At 43.4% G+C, this 14,032-nt stretch overlaps 1 protein-coding gene across 2 annotated transcripts in view; it reads right to left on the bottom strand.

Moving 5' to 3' along the window:
- MAD1L1 (mitotic arrest deficient 1 like 1) overlaps positions 1-14,032 on the bottom strand; it is a 236,932-nt gene that overhangs the window by 143,826 nt on the left and 79,074 nt on the right. For both annotated transcript variants that reach the window (XM_039360495.1, XM_039360496.1), the window contains exon 12: positions 6,301-6,441. In XM_039360495.1, coding sequence (XP_039216429.1) covers positions 6,301-6,441 — 141 coding nt within the window. The remainder of the gene's footprint in view (positions 1-6,300; positions 6,442-14,032) is intronic.

The raw sequence follows: 14,032 nt of genomic DNA, 5'->3' as shown, positions 1-14,032 counted from the left end.
AGACTGTGGGGTTGGGTTGCGTCAATGAAATGCCTAAAGTCTGGACTGATGAAACCTGAAGTTCAGTTCTGGGTTTGGTTCTGAGGACGTCACATTTTTAGGAAAAGCTTTAGAGGAAATGAAAAGATGTTCAAAGACCATTGAGAAGGATGATCAGGAGAATGGATGCTAAGTCTCAGAAAGTGAGGAGGAGGAGGAGGAGGAGGAGGAGGAGGAGGAGGAGGAGGAGGAGGAGGAGGAGGTAGGAAGGTTTATCTTGAGAACACTTCTTGGGATGATTGAGGAGGCATCTGGTAGACCATCAAGAAGGATGATCAGGAGAGTGGAAACTAAGTCTCAGAAGGTGAGGAGGAGGAGGAACTAAGAAGGTTTATCTTGAGAACACTTCTTGGGATGATTGAAGAGGCATCTGGTAGCCCTTTTCAAGAATCTGAATGGGTGTTCATAGAAGTCCAAGTCTTCTCTAGAGATTTTAAAGGACAGGAGGGCAAATTCCCATTAGAAAAACATCTCAGTGGTAGCAGCAATTTGACAGAAGCACCATTGGTTAAGCATCATCTCTTGTAAGACAGGGTCTATTTTGTATCAGAGATCGGCCAATCATCAGTTGGACATGTTTTGATTGGGATTTGGTGCAGGACCCGGGACTATATTTAAACAAGCACAGGAGATCCACTTGGAGAGCATTTAGTAATGTGGAATCTACATACCCATTAATATGTTTATGGTTCTCTTCTTGTTAAGCAATGTGGAAGTTAATAACTTGGTTAATCATTTAATTGAATAACACAACATGAATACATATAAGAGAAGTATGGCCTTGCCTTTAATTCCCTTCTTTTCTTCTTCTTTTTTTGATATAATGAATTCTCTGTTCTTGTTTTATTTAAAAAACAACAACAAATAAAGAGTTTTGGTTGATAAAAATCCAGAGGGATTCTTGGAATGATTTAAGGGAGTATCAAGTCAAGGCTTCTGAATATCACCTTCTCGCCCCTTAACAACTTCCAACTCCACCTATCCCATCACACCCTGATGATTCCCCTTCTTCCCCTACTAATATCCTTGGCTTTTTCCTCTTCTTACTCCTCTCTTCAAACCCTTCTGACCAGAACAAACATGGTTTGCTCCTTATCTACAATAAACCAGGCCTATTTCTTTTCATATCTAGGCCAAGCATACCTATTTTGGGTTGGATCTAAACCATCTGGGAACAACTGCTTGGAACGATTTGGAAGGAATAATTTTTCATGTTCCCACTTCTACCTGGACAGTGACGAACTTGGATAGAAGAGTGAGGAATCATAGAATCATAAAGGTTGGAAGGGACCCCCTGCCCTAGCAGAGTCCTTATTCCATGCAGGACAAATGATTGTCTCATCTTTTCTTGAAAGCCTCCAGAGAGATGGAGCAGATTATCAGGGCCTGGTAGAACTGGATTGGCTGTTGGTGACCCCTCATTCCTTATTTGGTATCCCCTTTGACCCCCCTAGATGGTCATGGACAAATCTCAAGTTGCCTTGTAACCATTCAAAGAACGATGGGCTTGGTGAACGGGTTGGGATGAGAACCCACCCAGGATGATGGGTACACGGGATTGTGTATAGGGAGTCAGGATTAAGAGGAAAATCTGGACAGTTACTCCTCTTTAGAAGAGGTCTCAAAACCTATTTGTTTACCCAGCCCTTTTAATTAGCTTTAACTCTTTTAATATGCATCGTTTTTATACAGTGTACTGTTTTTATTAAGTAATGTTTACGGTTTGCTTTAAAACACTCTTTGGCTTTAATTGTATTTCTTGAGTGCTCGGAGCCATTAAGGCATCATGCAAATTCTTTAAATAAATAAAGAGTTCCTTCAGTACACAAACACTGCCACAAGCAGGAAGGAAATAAGACATCTGTAATTACAGGTAAGGAAGGCCCTGTGAAGGTTAGAGTAGGGTAGATAATGGGGGCCTCTCTAGATAAGAGTTTGAACATATGGGGACTGAGCAACATAGCTCTAGATTACAATACCCATCTACAATGGCTAGAAAGCATAAGCAACGAAGAGAGGTATTGGATATTGGGCAGTCCAACATTAGTTGAAGTGCCCACAGATTTAATTAAAGCTGATGGAGATGACCATGGAAGATTTAATTCTCAACATGACTGAGATTCCAGGAATGCCAACTTCAATAAATAACTAGATGTCTCTTTGAAGATAAAGAACAGGTGGGTTCCAGGAAAAGATCTGCACTCAGGATATCCAACCCGGGCAACTTTTAAGACTTGTGGACTTCAATTCTCAGAATTTCCAGCCTTCCCAAAATTCTGGGAGTTGAAATCCACAAGTCTTAAAAGTTGCCAAGGTTGGACACCTCTGACCTACACAGAAAGATGTTGGGCGTTTGGGTTGAGGGCCTTCTCCTCAAGTAGTCACTGATTCCTTGGAATTCAGAAGCATCTCTGTTTTAATTCAAATAAGCAACTGCTAAGAGATAACAACTGAAGCATGCTTCTTTGCCACACAGTGCTATAATTTTTAATTAAATTGCCTTTATAGCGCAACTTCAGTCAGTTTCAGTCTCCAAACAAACCCACCAGACCTTCCATTATTCCACCGACTTCAATTCCTCAAGGAAGTTTCTAAAGTACTTTTTCTTATTTCCAAAATGGATTTAGCACACACGCATACACATGCATACACACACCCACACACACAAACACACATATCCACACAAAGAGAGAGGACGCACCATCTTGAGAAAACTGACAATCTCAGTTTCCTGGTTTTCTTTAATGGGAATTGTGATGCTAGCTAGCACACAGCGGAATTTAAACACGCCCTGTTTTCAAGCCTACGCTCCGTGCACATGTTTAAACCATATCTGTATTCATAGTTTAAAAGAAAAAAAAAACCACACACAAACAAACCAAATAATTAGCAACAGGGAGCCGCTAAGGAAGAAACAACAGATCTTGACCAGGTTAATTGTCTTCCACGTGTCGCTGCACGTAAGAATACACAACAGGATACGTCCAATGCTTGGAGGGAAAGTTATAATTACCTGTTTCTGATGCACTGTAAGGGAACTCACCCCCCCCCCCAATTGCCTGCAAAGATATAAAATCCCATCTGGGCAGCCAAGCCCAGGTGGATTTAGAAGGAGATAGCCTATCCCAGAGGTATGTTTAGACTATTAAAAGGAAGGGGTGTAGAAAAGATGGGGTCTTATTGGAGAAGCCCCCCTCCCTCCTCAAAGAGGTGGGATAACCTTTCCAGGGGAAAATCAATTTTGTTTCAAGAGGAGCTGTTATTTTAAACCTGCGTTTGACATACTTTCTGATTATACTGCTTCCTGCAATGCTCTTAAATCAACGATTTTACAACCACTCTCCCTACCCCGAAGAATCCTGCTACTTACTGAGTTGAAGGCCAGCAGCCCACCCTCCATGTTGACTAACCAACATCACACCTCTCGGAGAAAAACAAAACAACACAGGACACTGGGAAGACAGGTTGGGTTAATGCATACAATTCAGGGCTATTTTATGGACACAAAAGTTAGCCAGAGTCTGGTCAAGGCAAAGGACGCGCAGCTGAGGCAGAGCTTCCCGGGAGATGCTGTCCTCGGACACTTGATTTATCCCAGGATTTGCCTTGGAAGAAAAGCTAAAGAAATGGTACAGATGACGAATGGAGATGCAGGGACAACTTTAAATGGGAGGGAGGGAAGAAGCTATTACCGTAAAGGTGCCCATCCATATTTTATGGCTTCAACTTAGACTGTCTAAAGGGGGGAAACGGGGATGGCTTAAGCCTTCGTAGAGATCTATTTTAGGTTGACTCTTGCAAATAATTCCTTGGGGGTCCAGTCACCCTTGGCCAATAAAGAACTCTATGATTCTATGATAATAGCAGTGCCTGCACGCCCAAATGCCCATTTCAGCTGGAAAGGGAGAAAGACTCCTTAAAGGGTAGTTTTACAGGTTACCTGATATTATAGAACAACTGTCCCAGTCAAGAGGAGGGATCGAGCAGGGAATTCGCCTGGATTCCTCAGCAGTTAAAAACGCTGAGCTTGGAGAGCTGATGGCCCGGCTTTGAGACCCAAGCTCGGCACAACAGGATGGGCTCCTGTTTTTGCATGCAAATGTGAGTAGTTAAATAGCTACCACTTTGGTGGGAAGGTAACAGCATGTAGAGCTGTGGTGGCACAGTGGTTAGAATGCAGCATTGCAGGCTAATTCTGCCAATTGCTAGCAGTTCAATCCTGACCAGCTCAAGGTTGACTCAGCCTTCCATCGTTCTGAGGTTGGTAAAATGAGGACTCAGATTGTTGGGGGCAATAAGCTGTAAACTGCTTAGAGGGCGCTGTAAAGCACTGTGAAGCAGTATATAAGTCTAAGTGCTATTGCTACTGCCTTTCCTTCCTTTCCTTCCTTCCTTCCCTCCCTCCCTCTCTCTCTCTCTCTTTCTTCCTTCCCTCCCTTCCTCCCTCCCTGTGGTTAGAATGCAGCATTGCAGGCTAATTCTGCCAATTGCTAGCAGTTCGATCCTGACTGGCTCAAGGTTGACTCAGCCTTCCATCCTTCCGAGGTCAGTAAAACGAGGAGCCAGATTCTTGGGGGCAATATAGGCTGACTCTGTAAACCACTTAGAGGGCTATAAAGCAACGTGAAGTGGTTTAGAAGTCTACATGCGATTGCTATTTTCCTTCCTTCCTTCCTTCCTTCCTTCCTTCCTTCCTTCCTTCCTTCCTTCCTTCGAAACTGTGAACTCTAGATGTTGCCAACATGAGCGCACTTTGCACATCCCTCTTTGTGTTCTTAATGTTTCACACTGAGCCAAATGTGTTGCAATGAAAGGAACATTAAAGGTGCTATGTTTATTGGCATTCACCTTCACCAAGCCTATATTTAGCATTGTGGTGGTTCTCTCAAAGCAACGGTCGTAAATTCAGACCAGAGGGTAAGCTGGGCCAGTGGAGAGGCTGTTTGCCAAGAGATGACAACGTCAAAATACACAGACGGATTAACTAGCCAGAGACCTGCCTCTAAATCCTGGTCTGTGCCTTCCTTTAAGCCAGGACTCTGTCCCCACACTGAAGAAAGAAGACATCTTCGTTGGACTGAGCCACAGAGATACAGGAAAGCCGGCAGTCACATTGTGTGAACGTCTCATTCTGCATTTTGCGGTGAAGAAGTCTTGAGTCACAATTTAGATGTAACTGAGAACATCCAAGCTGCCTCTCAAACTTAAATTAAGACATTTGAGGAATGTCTTAATTTATTCCTCTGGGTATTCTCCTCTTCTCTGTCCTGGGGTGCACTTTGGAAATAGTGAGACTTGGGGGCTGAAATCCCACCCCTTAATCAATCTCCCTTTCTCTTTCAAAATGCAGCAGCTAATAATGGCTGGATATTGTGCTGCTTAGCCCACAACAGCTGCTACCTGGAACCAAATTAAGAGGGTGGTGTTTTGTTTTGTTTTTGAATTATTCGCTTTTTGAAGTGTTTTGGAAGAATGCACTGGCCGTGATGGGGCGGCGTGGGAAGACGAAACGGGGAAGTCGAGGCTGAAACTCGGAGGACCGGCAACAGAGTCAGCTTATTGGAAGATTTCTATTCTCTCCGAAAATAGATTTATTGAGCTGCATTTGAGCTACTTTAAGAAACATGGGACGGATTAACCAACTAAGCAAGGAAAGAAGCAAGCAAAAAAAAAAAAAAAAAGGTGATGATGTGGTGGCATATTATAGAAAAAGGAAAATTGTAATGTTTCTACAGGTGTCCTTGACTTTGTGCCTCACTGTTGCTCAGATTTAAGAGGTTCTAAGAGTCTAAGATTCATTGAGGATGAAAATGAAAGAAGGGTTAGGGTAAAAGGGCTCAAGTTGGGTCAGGGTTGGATCCCTTTGGAGTCCGGGCTGAAAAATGATGTGAGGGCTACATTCTAGGAAGTTCTCAAATGAAAGAGAACAAAATAGCGCCCTAATCATCTTTGTTGCTCTTCTCTGCACTCTTTCTAGAGTCTCAACATCTTTTTTACTTCGTGGTGACCAAAACTGGATGCCGTATTCCAAGTGTGGCCTTACCAAGGCCTTGTAAAGTGGTATTAACCCTTCACGTGATCTTGATTCTATCCCTCTGTTAATGCAGCCTAGCACTGTGTTGGCTTTTTTGGCAGCTGCAGCACTAAACAAACTGTTGAAAATGGAGGACAACCTGTACTAAATTTCTTCCAAAAATGATGTCCAAAGCTGAAGGTTCCCGTTCAATAGAAAAACACTCCAATGTTTTTGCCCTCAATTACCTCCATTTCGGTGCAGTGGGCCTCCGCCTTCTGCACCATCTCCTCGGCTTCTCGCACGCGGAAGGTAAGTTGCGGCGAGTGCTCCGACGGATTGAGCTCGCTGTCGTAGAATTCCAGAATGGACCTCATTCCATCGCGGGCCTGGGGAAATAAGGGAGGGAGGCAGGGAGGGAAGAAGGAAGGAGAAAGCTGTTAATTTTCATTGAATGCAACCTGGAGGACACGCTGGTGACAGAAGGGACGGTTCCATTCTTCCATTCTGCACAGTTTTCCCGCTGTTTTATTTCCACATCTTTCAAATCGGACTGCATGTTGACTATGATAAAAAAAGAAAGAAAGAAGTGATACGTTTATTTTTTAATTTAAGAAAATTCGCATGGCTGCCACGTTCTTTCTCAGTGACTCTGAGCGGCTTACAGGGTGGGAATGCCCCTGTATTGCCCTCCAACTTCGGAGAAGTGCTCCATGATCTGAACTCCCTCTTTCCACTGATGGCCATCTGAATTACTGAGACCAAATCTAGTGGGCCTTTGCTAAGCTAACATCCTGAAATGCTTCTCCTGGAAGTCGCAGAAGCCAGACTGGGGGAGCTGCTAAGGCCTTCCGCTTATTCCACTGCCTCTCTCCAAGAAATGGCTGATGGGCGGGTAGCACTTCAGAAACTGTGGGTTTAGGTTGAACAGATCCCCGCTTTTCCATCTGGATTCCAAGCAGACTTCACACTTGGCTGTCAAAGCCTCAAGTGCTTCCTAATTGTTTATCGGAGGAGGAGGAGGAGGAGGAGGAGGAGGAGGAGGAGGAGGAGGAGGAGGAGGAGGCTATAAATTCAGGGTAGTCTGAAAAGCCAGTTGAGAGTGTCTACATTAGGAGATGTTCAACACTCTTTCACTAGAGCAAGGTTGGATAGGAAAGGATGGTGGTGGCCGAAGAGATTAGATAGCCATTTGTCTGAAATGGTGTAGGGTCTCCTGCTTGAGCAGGGGGTTGGACTAGAAGACCTCCAAAGTCCCTTCCAACTCTGTTGATCTGTTAGTTAAAGAGAGATCCAATCTGGAATTAAGGAGACATTTTCTGACAGTGAGGACAATCAACCAGTGGGACAACTGGCCTTCAGAAGTTGTGGGTGCTCCATCACTGGAGGCTTTCAAGAAAAGGCATGACAGCCATTTGTCTCAAATGGTCTAGGGTCTCCTGCTTGAGCAGGGCAGTTGGGCAAGTAGACCCCCGAGGTCCCTTCCGACTCTGTTATTCTCTAGACATCAAACAGCATTTGGGCTAAAAACAGATCCATCAATAACAATTAACACAACCTGCCCAGGATATCTAATATGAGAGACTCACTGTGCATTAATTGGTTTGTGTTTTCTACTGAAAAGAAGAATACATTAACATTCATCAATAGGTCTACTCTTGACTTCTTATTTCAGTGACACACTGACACTTCCAGATTGTTCTCTCTTTGCAAAAGAGGAGCCAAAAACAACAGAAAACATACCAAACAAAGTCTACATTTGTGTATTACTTGGGTATTTACTCATGCAGTTCATTTGGGCTTTCCTAGCATATTGTCCCTTATGCTGGTTTGCCTTCAATTTCTTCCACAATCCAGATTATTTGACAGTGAGTGTCTAATTAGTTGTTGCCCACAAAAATCAATGGAAACAAAATTAAAGTTACAAATCTAACTAAAGTCAATCAGATATCTGTGGGGAAAACTTGTTCCAGGGAGAAAGTTTATATAGTGTCATAATTTTATTGAAATCCTATATCTTCCTATTGACTTTTATTGTTTCAAGCGAGACGCCAGAATTATCATTATTAAAGTCTTAGTCTTCCTTGCGGGTCAAAAAAGGGACCCTTCCTTTTATAAACAAGCTGTAATTGTCTGCTTTATTGACCAATAAATCTCTAAACTCACTCACTTTTGCCCGGTTCTATTATATTATGCCTTTTGCACTATTTTTTGAGTGAAAATACAGCTCTTCCCCATTTTTATTTATTTATTTATTTAGAGAGATGCTTTTGTCATTGATGGCAAAAGAGAGGGAACGTAGACTGGTCTGCTTTCATAATAACTTTTTAATGACAAATTCTAGTCAAAGTTAAATTTGCTCTATTTCCACCCGAGTGAATTTCAGCTATTAATTCAAAAAACAAACATACAGCTCATTCATTATTATTATTTTTTTTGACATTAGCTAAAGCGCCGTCTTGGAAAACACAACTGTGATTATATTTTCAACCAAGTGTTGAAACTACAGCACGGAAGCAGTTTTGCTCCTGAAACTGAATTTATACTTTGATTAACTGGCAGCGATTTAAGGAGAATATATCATCTCGTTATTGGAAAATTTAAGGGGCAGGAAATCCTCGCCCCTGGTGAGTTAGGAGATTTACCTGAATAAGAAATATTTTTTAGCAAAGCATCTGTATTTTTAACTTGCGCATAAAACCGCTTTAAGAAAAATTAGTGCAATGTATCTTGATATTTCTGGATGCCAGTTGCAAAGAATGGGAAACATTTAACTTAATCTGTAGAACCGTCAGCAGCCTCTGAAAGCACCGAATGCAAGCAAAACCGTGTTTCTTCTGAAGAAGGCAACGTTTAATTTCGGGTAAAAATTTGTTTGATAATTAACATTTTTACAAGATTGTTTTTGTGACCTCCACGCATCAAAAGTGCTGCAAAATTCTTTCATCACGCAAAGCAAAGTTTTGACGTTTATGTTCTTTGTTTCTGCAAATGCAAAAAGGGTTCCATAGGAAATTCTTCAAGTATTTCTTTTATTATCAAATTTTAGGCAACTGTGAAGCTGGGGAGAATGGGGGGGGGGGAAATTGGCACTGATTAATTCATCATTACAGGTAGTCCTGACTTACGACCATTTTTCACACTTACGACCGTTGCAGCATCCATTCATGGTCACGTGATCAAAATTCAGAGGCTTGGCAACTGGCATGTACTTCTGACGGTTGCAAGATCCCGGGGGTCACGTGATCCCCCTTTGCCACCTTCTGACAAGCAAAGTCAATGGGGAAGCCGGATTCACTTAACAAACATATTACTGACTTAACATCTGCAGTGATTCACTCAACAACTGTGGCAAGAGAGGTCGTAAAATGGGGCAAAACTGGCTGAACAAATGTCTCATTTAGCAACAGGAATGTTGGGCTCAACATTCTGAGATTTTAAGTAGCGGACCATCGATGGCAAAAGGCAGCTTTCCTGGGAACAGCTGACATCCCGTGAGGAGACCTTGAACACCATCAAACCTCCATGTCTGCCTATCCCAGGTCCTTGGGAAGGACTCGATAGGTGGATCAAAATGCCAAATCTACTCTAAACATCTGGCTGGCTGTGTGACAAACCATAATAATAGCAATTGAACACCATCGGCATTGACAAAATCCCCATTGGTCAATTGCAAAAGGCAGCTTTCCTGGCAGACGTGGATGTTTGATGGCTTTCATGCCTAAAGTGGGACTAGAACTCACCGTCTCCTGGTGATTGGCCCAAAGTCACCCAGCCGGCTTTCATGACTAGAACTAGAACTCACCATTTCCCACTAGACCAAACTGGCTTTCATTTGGCACCTGGATGTGACAGTCATGCATATATGACTTTGCTGATGAACATACACAATCCATGACCAAACATGCGTAAGACCAGCTATCGCAACTGGGCGCCAAAGAGTGCAGAGTTAACCAGGCAGATAAAGATTTTAATTGTATCTAATGTCCAAGTAATACTTCAATTATGCCTAGACACTACTAGACCAGTTACCAATTGTTAGGAGAGAAAAGAACTTGGGTAATTATCACGAATTTGTATGGCTGGCTTGTGTTTTCCGTGACAATAAAGATCAGTCAAGTGTTTAGCTCCAAAAATGCTCAGCCGGAAAACCAGCCAGGTACCTTTTAACGTTGAAAAGAGCATTTACTGACAATGGAACCAATGGCCATCCCCACTTTATGTTTAAAGGCCGCTGAAGTGTAGCTTCATTAAGCACCTCGCAAAAACCAGCAAAGCTGAAAAGTAAAGGAGAATCTGTTTCCATTAGAACAATACTGGTTTGATGTGTGGGGTTTTTTCCCTCCCTTTCTTTCTTCTTGCATGAAAAATACAAAACCTTTACGTGGGGCAACTGCAAGATGTGTTTTAATTAAAAACATAATACAAAAGTCATGAATAAATGATCCAGGGGAGGGAACCTTCTATTCTTTGGCGCGGTAATGAAAATTCCGAAAGAATCAACTGCTTTGTTTGTTCCTCTCCTCCCCCCCCCCAAATCTTTGCAAATTCAAACGCAATAAGGTGTTGCGGAATGTCAAACACACACAAAGAGACACACAAAACCGGCAATAACTCTACAGTACTTGGTGGGTCTACCTGATTTGCCATAAACCAGGGTGAGTGAATCAAGTATATTGTGTTCAGATGTGCTTATGAATATGCATCCACACGGCCTCTTCTCTGCCTCCATAGTTAGTGGGGAGAGTCGAGATAATTCACACCACGGTTTTCGAAAAGAAGACACCAGCAGGGCACTTTATAGCAATGAAGATGTCTTGTTAATGGACTGAAATGCCTTCTGGATCATTATTTAGTCCTACAGCCTGCACGAGGAGGAGGAGGAGGAGGAGGAGGAGGAGGAGGAGGAGGAGGAGGAGGAGGAGGAGAAGATGGTCCTTGATGTAGTCCAAGGTTGGCTGTTTTGTTGCAGACCTTTCATGATCCAACTAGGAAACATCATCAGTGCTAGAAGGAGGCGGGGTTTGCAGAGGAGGAGGAAGAGGAAGATAAGGAATTTCCATCAAATAACCGTGGGGAATGCTACAATGCTCATAAGTGTGAAAAATGGTGGCACAGCAGTTAGAGTGCAGTACTGCAGGCCACTTTAGCTGACTGTGTTCAGCAGGTCAGCGGTTCAAATCTCACCAGCTCAAGGTTGACTCAGCCTTCCATCCTTCCGAGGGATGGGGGCAGATTGTTGGGGGCAATGTAAATATATATATATACATTGCTTACTGGTGTACACCGCTTAGAGAGTGCTTGCACTTAAAGCGGTATATAAGTCTCATAAATAAATAAATAAGTCACTGATAAAAATTCAGACACTTAGCAACTGACTCAAATTTATGACGGTCGCAGTGTCCCAGGGTCACGTGATCCCCTTTTGCGACTCTCTGACCAGCAAAGTCAATGGGGAAGCCAGGCTCACTTCACAACCGTCTTACTAACTTAACAAGTGCAGTTAAACAGTTGTTAACAGCCGTGGCAGAAAAAGGCCTTAAAATGAGACAAAACTCACTTAACAAATGTCTCACTTTGCAACAAGGATTCTGGGCTCAATTGTTGTCGTAAGTTGAGGCCTAGCTGTGTGCATTAATTAAGAAAGATAGATGTTGTCACAGCCTTTGATTTAAAAGCTCTTTTCCTCAAAGGCTGCTGCCAAACTCAACGTTGTTCTTCTTCAAACGTCACTAAAGCAAGAGGAAATTTTACTCCGGGGTGCAATCCTGAGGCAGATTCTGGCAACTGTTGACTTGGACGGGGCCACGACATTCCCGTTTTCCACTTGAGCAACTGCTCTTAATAAACTCGCTGCGAATGGCACAACTTTTAGTTAAGAAATAAAGCAGATGGCCGGCGCCGATGAAAGAGAACGGGTTGCCCCAATGAAATAAGGCATCACTGTGTGCAAATCCCACACTAATTACCACCGTTATTCCACTAATGATGCTGCTCCTGTACACTGGGACAGATGAAAACTGAGATGTACATGTGCTTGTGGCTGGCAGCCATCATTGTGGAGGCTGTGGTACACGTCGCGCCTCTCGGAGATACTTGGGGACTGGAGGAGAGAGGGAAGGGGAAAAGAGCTACAACGATCCATCTTATTTTAGGGTGCTGGAATGGCCTGAAACGTGATTCAAGAAATCCATCATTCTCCTGCTGATGTGCACTGGTGATGTTGGCTAGTATGTTAATGTAATGTCTGCAGAGCTACCCAGCTCAGAGAGCTCCAAGGACCCCACAGTCCTCCTCCTTCTGCAAATCCCACTCCCTCCTAGCACTGATGATGTTTCCTAGTTGGGTCATGAAACGTCTGCAAGAAAACAACCTAACTCAGAGAGCTCCAAGAACATCAGAGTCCTCCTCCTCTTCTTCTTCCTCCTCCCCTCCTCTCTTCCTCCTCTTCCTCTTCCACTCCACTAACCCCGCTTCCTTCCAGAACTGATGATGTTCCCTAGTTGGGTCATGAGACGTCTGCAAGAAAACCACCAAGCTCAGAGAGCACCGAGGACCCCACAGTTCAACCCTGAGTATAAATATCCCCTTCTATCCAAAAGCTGGAAGTACTCATGACAAGTCTCAGCAGTTTGGTTGACGCAACAGACGAAGCCCAAAGGAAACAAAACACAACTGGATTTGTCAGTGCCCTTATTGACTGACAACTGCTACACATTTCAACGGGGCTTTTCAGTTTCTATGAAAACTTGATGCTCTTCTTCTGACTATCGGATCTGGGGGAAACATCTTTTGCAGCTGACGATTTCCAGGTGAAACAGAGTCAAACAGCCTGTTGTGTATTGTGAGGTTGTGAGAAGCTGGTTGCTAAGTTGAGGCCAATGAAGATAGAACCATTCCTGCCTTCTCTACCTTCCCCGCAGGAGAAATTTGGGAGAGTCAAACGTTGGCTGCCAATTTAAATTTTTAATAAACATTCTCCGGGTAGGGCTTTAAAGCTTATCGCAAAAAGACATATTTCAAGTGCCGGCATGGTAAGTGATTTTGCGGGGGGCAAAGACGAACGGCTTAAAATGGGATATTTCTGCATGCCTGCTCCAAGATACAGGGAAAGGTTTCAAAAATCAGGACGGCTCGCCAAGGCAGAGAATGTGCAAGCTTAGAATTATTAATTTGCAGTTGAACTCGTGCTTCTGGGGTGAAGATGGAGTCCGTTGTCTGGTGGTATCGGGATGCTTGGATGGATTGGTGAGGCAGGCAAAGAGTGTTGGTGTGGGGCACAGAATGGGCTCCGTTTCTTCTTCTCCTGCCTTCAGGTACTTTGGAGAGTAGGTGGACCCCCTCTTCTTTGTGGCAGCCTCTCGAATATTGGAAGACCGCTACCCTGTCTCCCCTTAATCCTTCTTTTCTCTAGATTAGCCATACCCAGTTCCTGCAACCGTTCTTCGTATCTTTTAGCCTCCAGCCTCTTAACATCTTTGTTGCTCTTTTCTGCCTTCTTTCTAGAGTCTCAATTTCCTAAAATAATGAGAGGCCCCAAATGGCAGGCAAATGAGAAGGGCTGATTTGTGAGCTGAGTGGGGAAGGGGTTTCAAACTGCAGGCATAAACAGAGCTTGCTCCAAATGTGTTGGATAGCAGGACTTGCAAGGGGCTGGTAACCCATTCCAAAGAATGTGACTAGCAAAAAAGAAAAGGAAGTGTTTCCGTTTCAGATACAGTTGAAAAGGCTGCATAATTTATTATCACTCTACCAGCAGTTAATTATAGGCAGAATGCTTTCCTGGCATATTAAATACACAGAGTTTCTTGGGTGGGTCTGGAAAAACGCTAAGAAAAGTCCCTTACAGGACTTTCCTTTTCAAATTTTCAAAGGAAAAGGCAGAGCAGCAGGAAAACTTAGCATGATTTGTTTCATCTTCCGTACCGGTTAATCAGAGATATAGGAACCGCGGTAAATGACTTTTAGGAAATACATTTT

Source organism: Crotalus tigris, unplaced genomic scaffold (genome assembly GCF_016545835.1).
Source record: "Crotalus tigris isolate CLP2741 ecotype Arizona unplaced genomic scaffold, ASM1654583v1 scf7180000019173.45859301935:6455823, whole genome shotgun sequence".
Classification (NCBI taxonomy): Eukaryota; Metazoa; Chordata; class Lepidosauria; order Squamata; family Viperidae; genus Crotalus; species Crotalus tigris.
The sequence above is the reverse complement of the archived record's forward strand: the minus strand, read 5'-3'. Positions and strand labels throughout refer to the sequence as shown.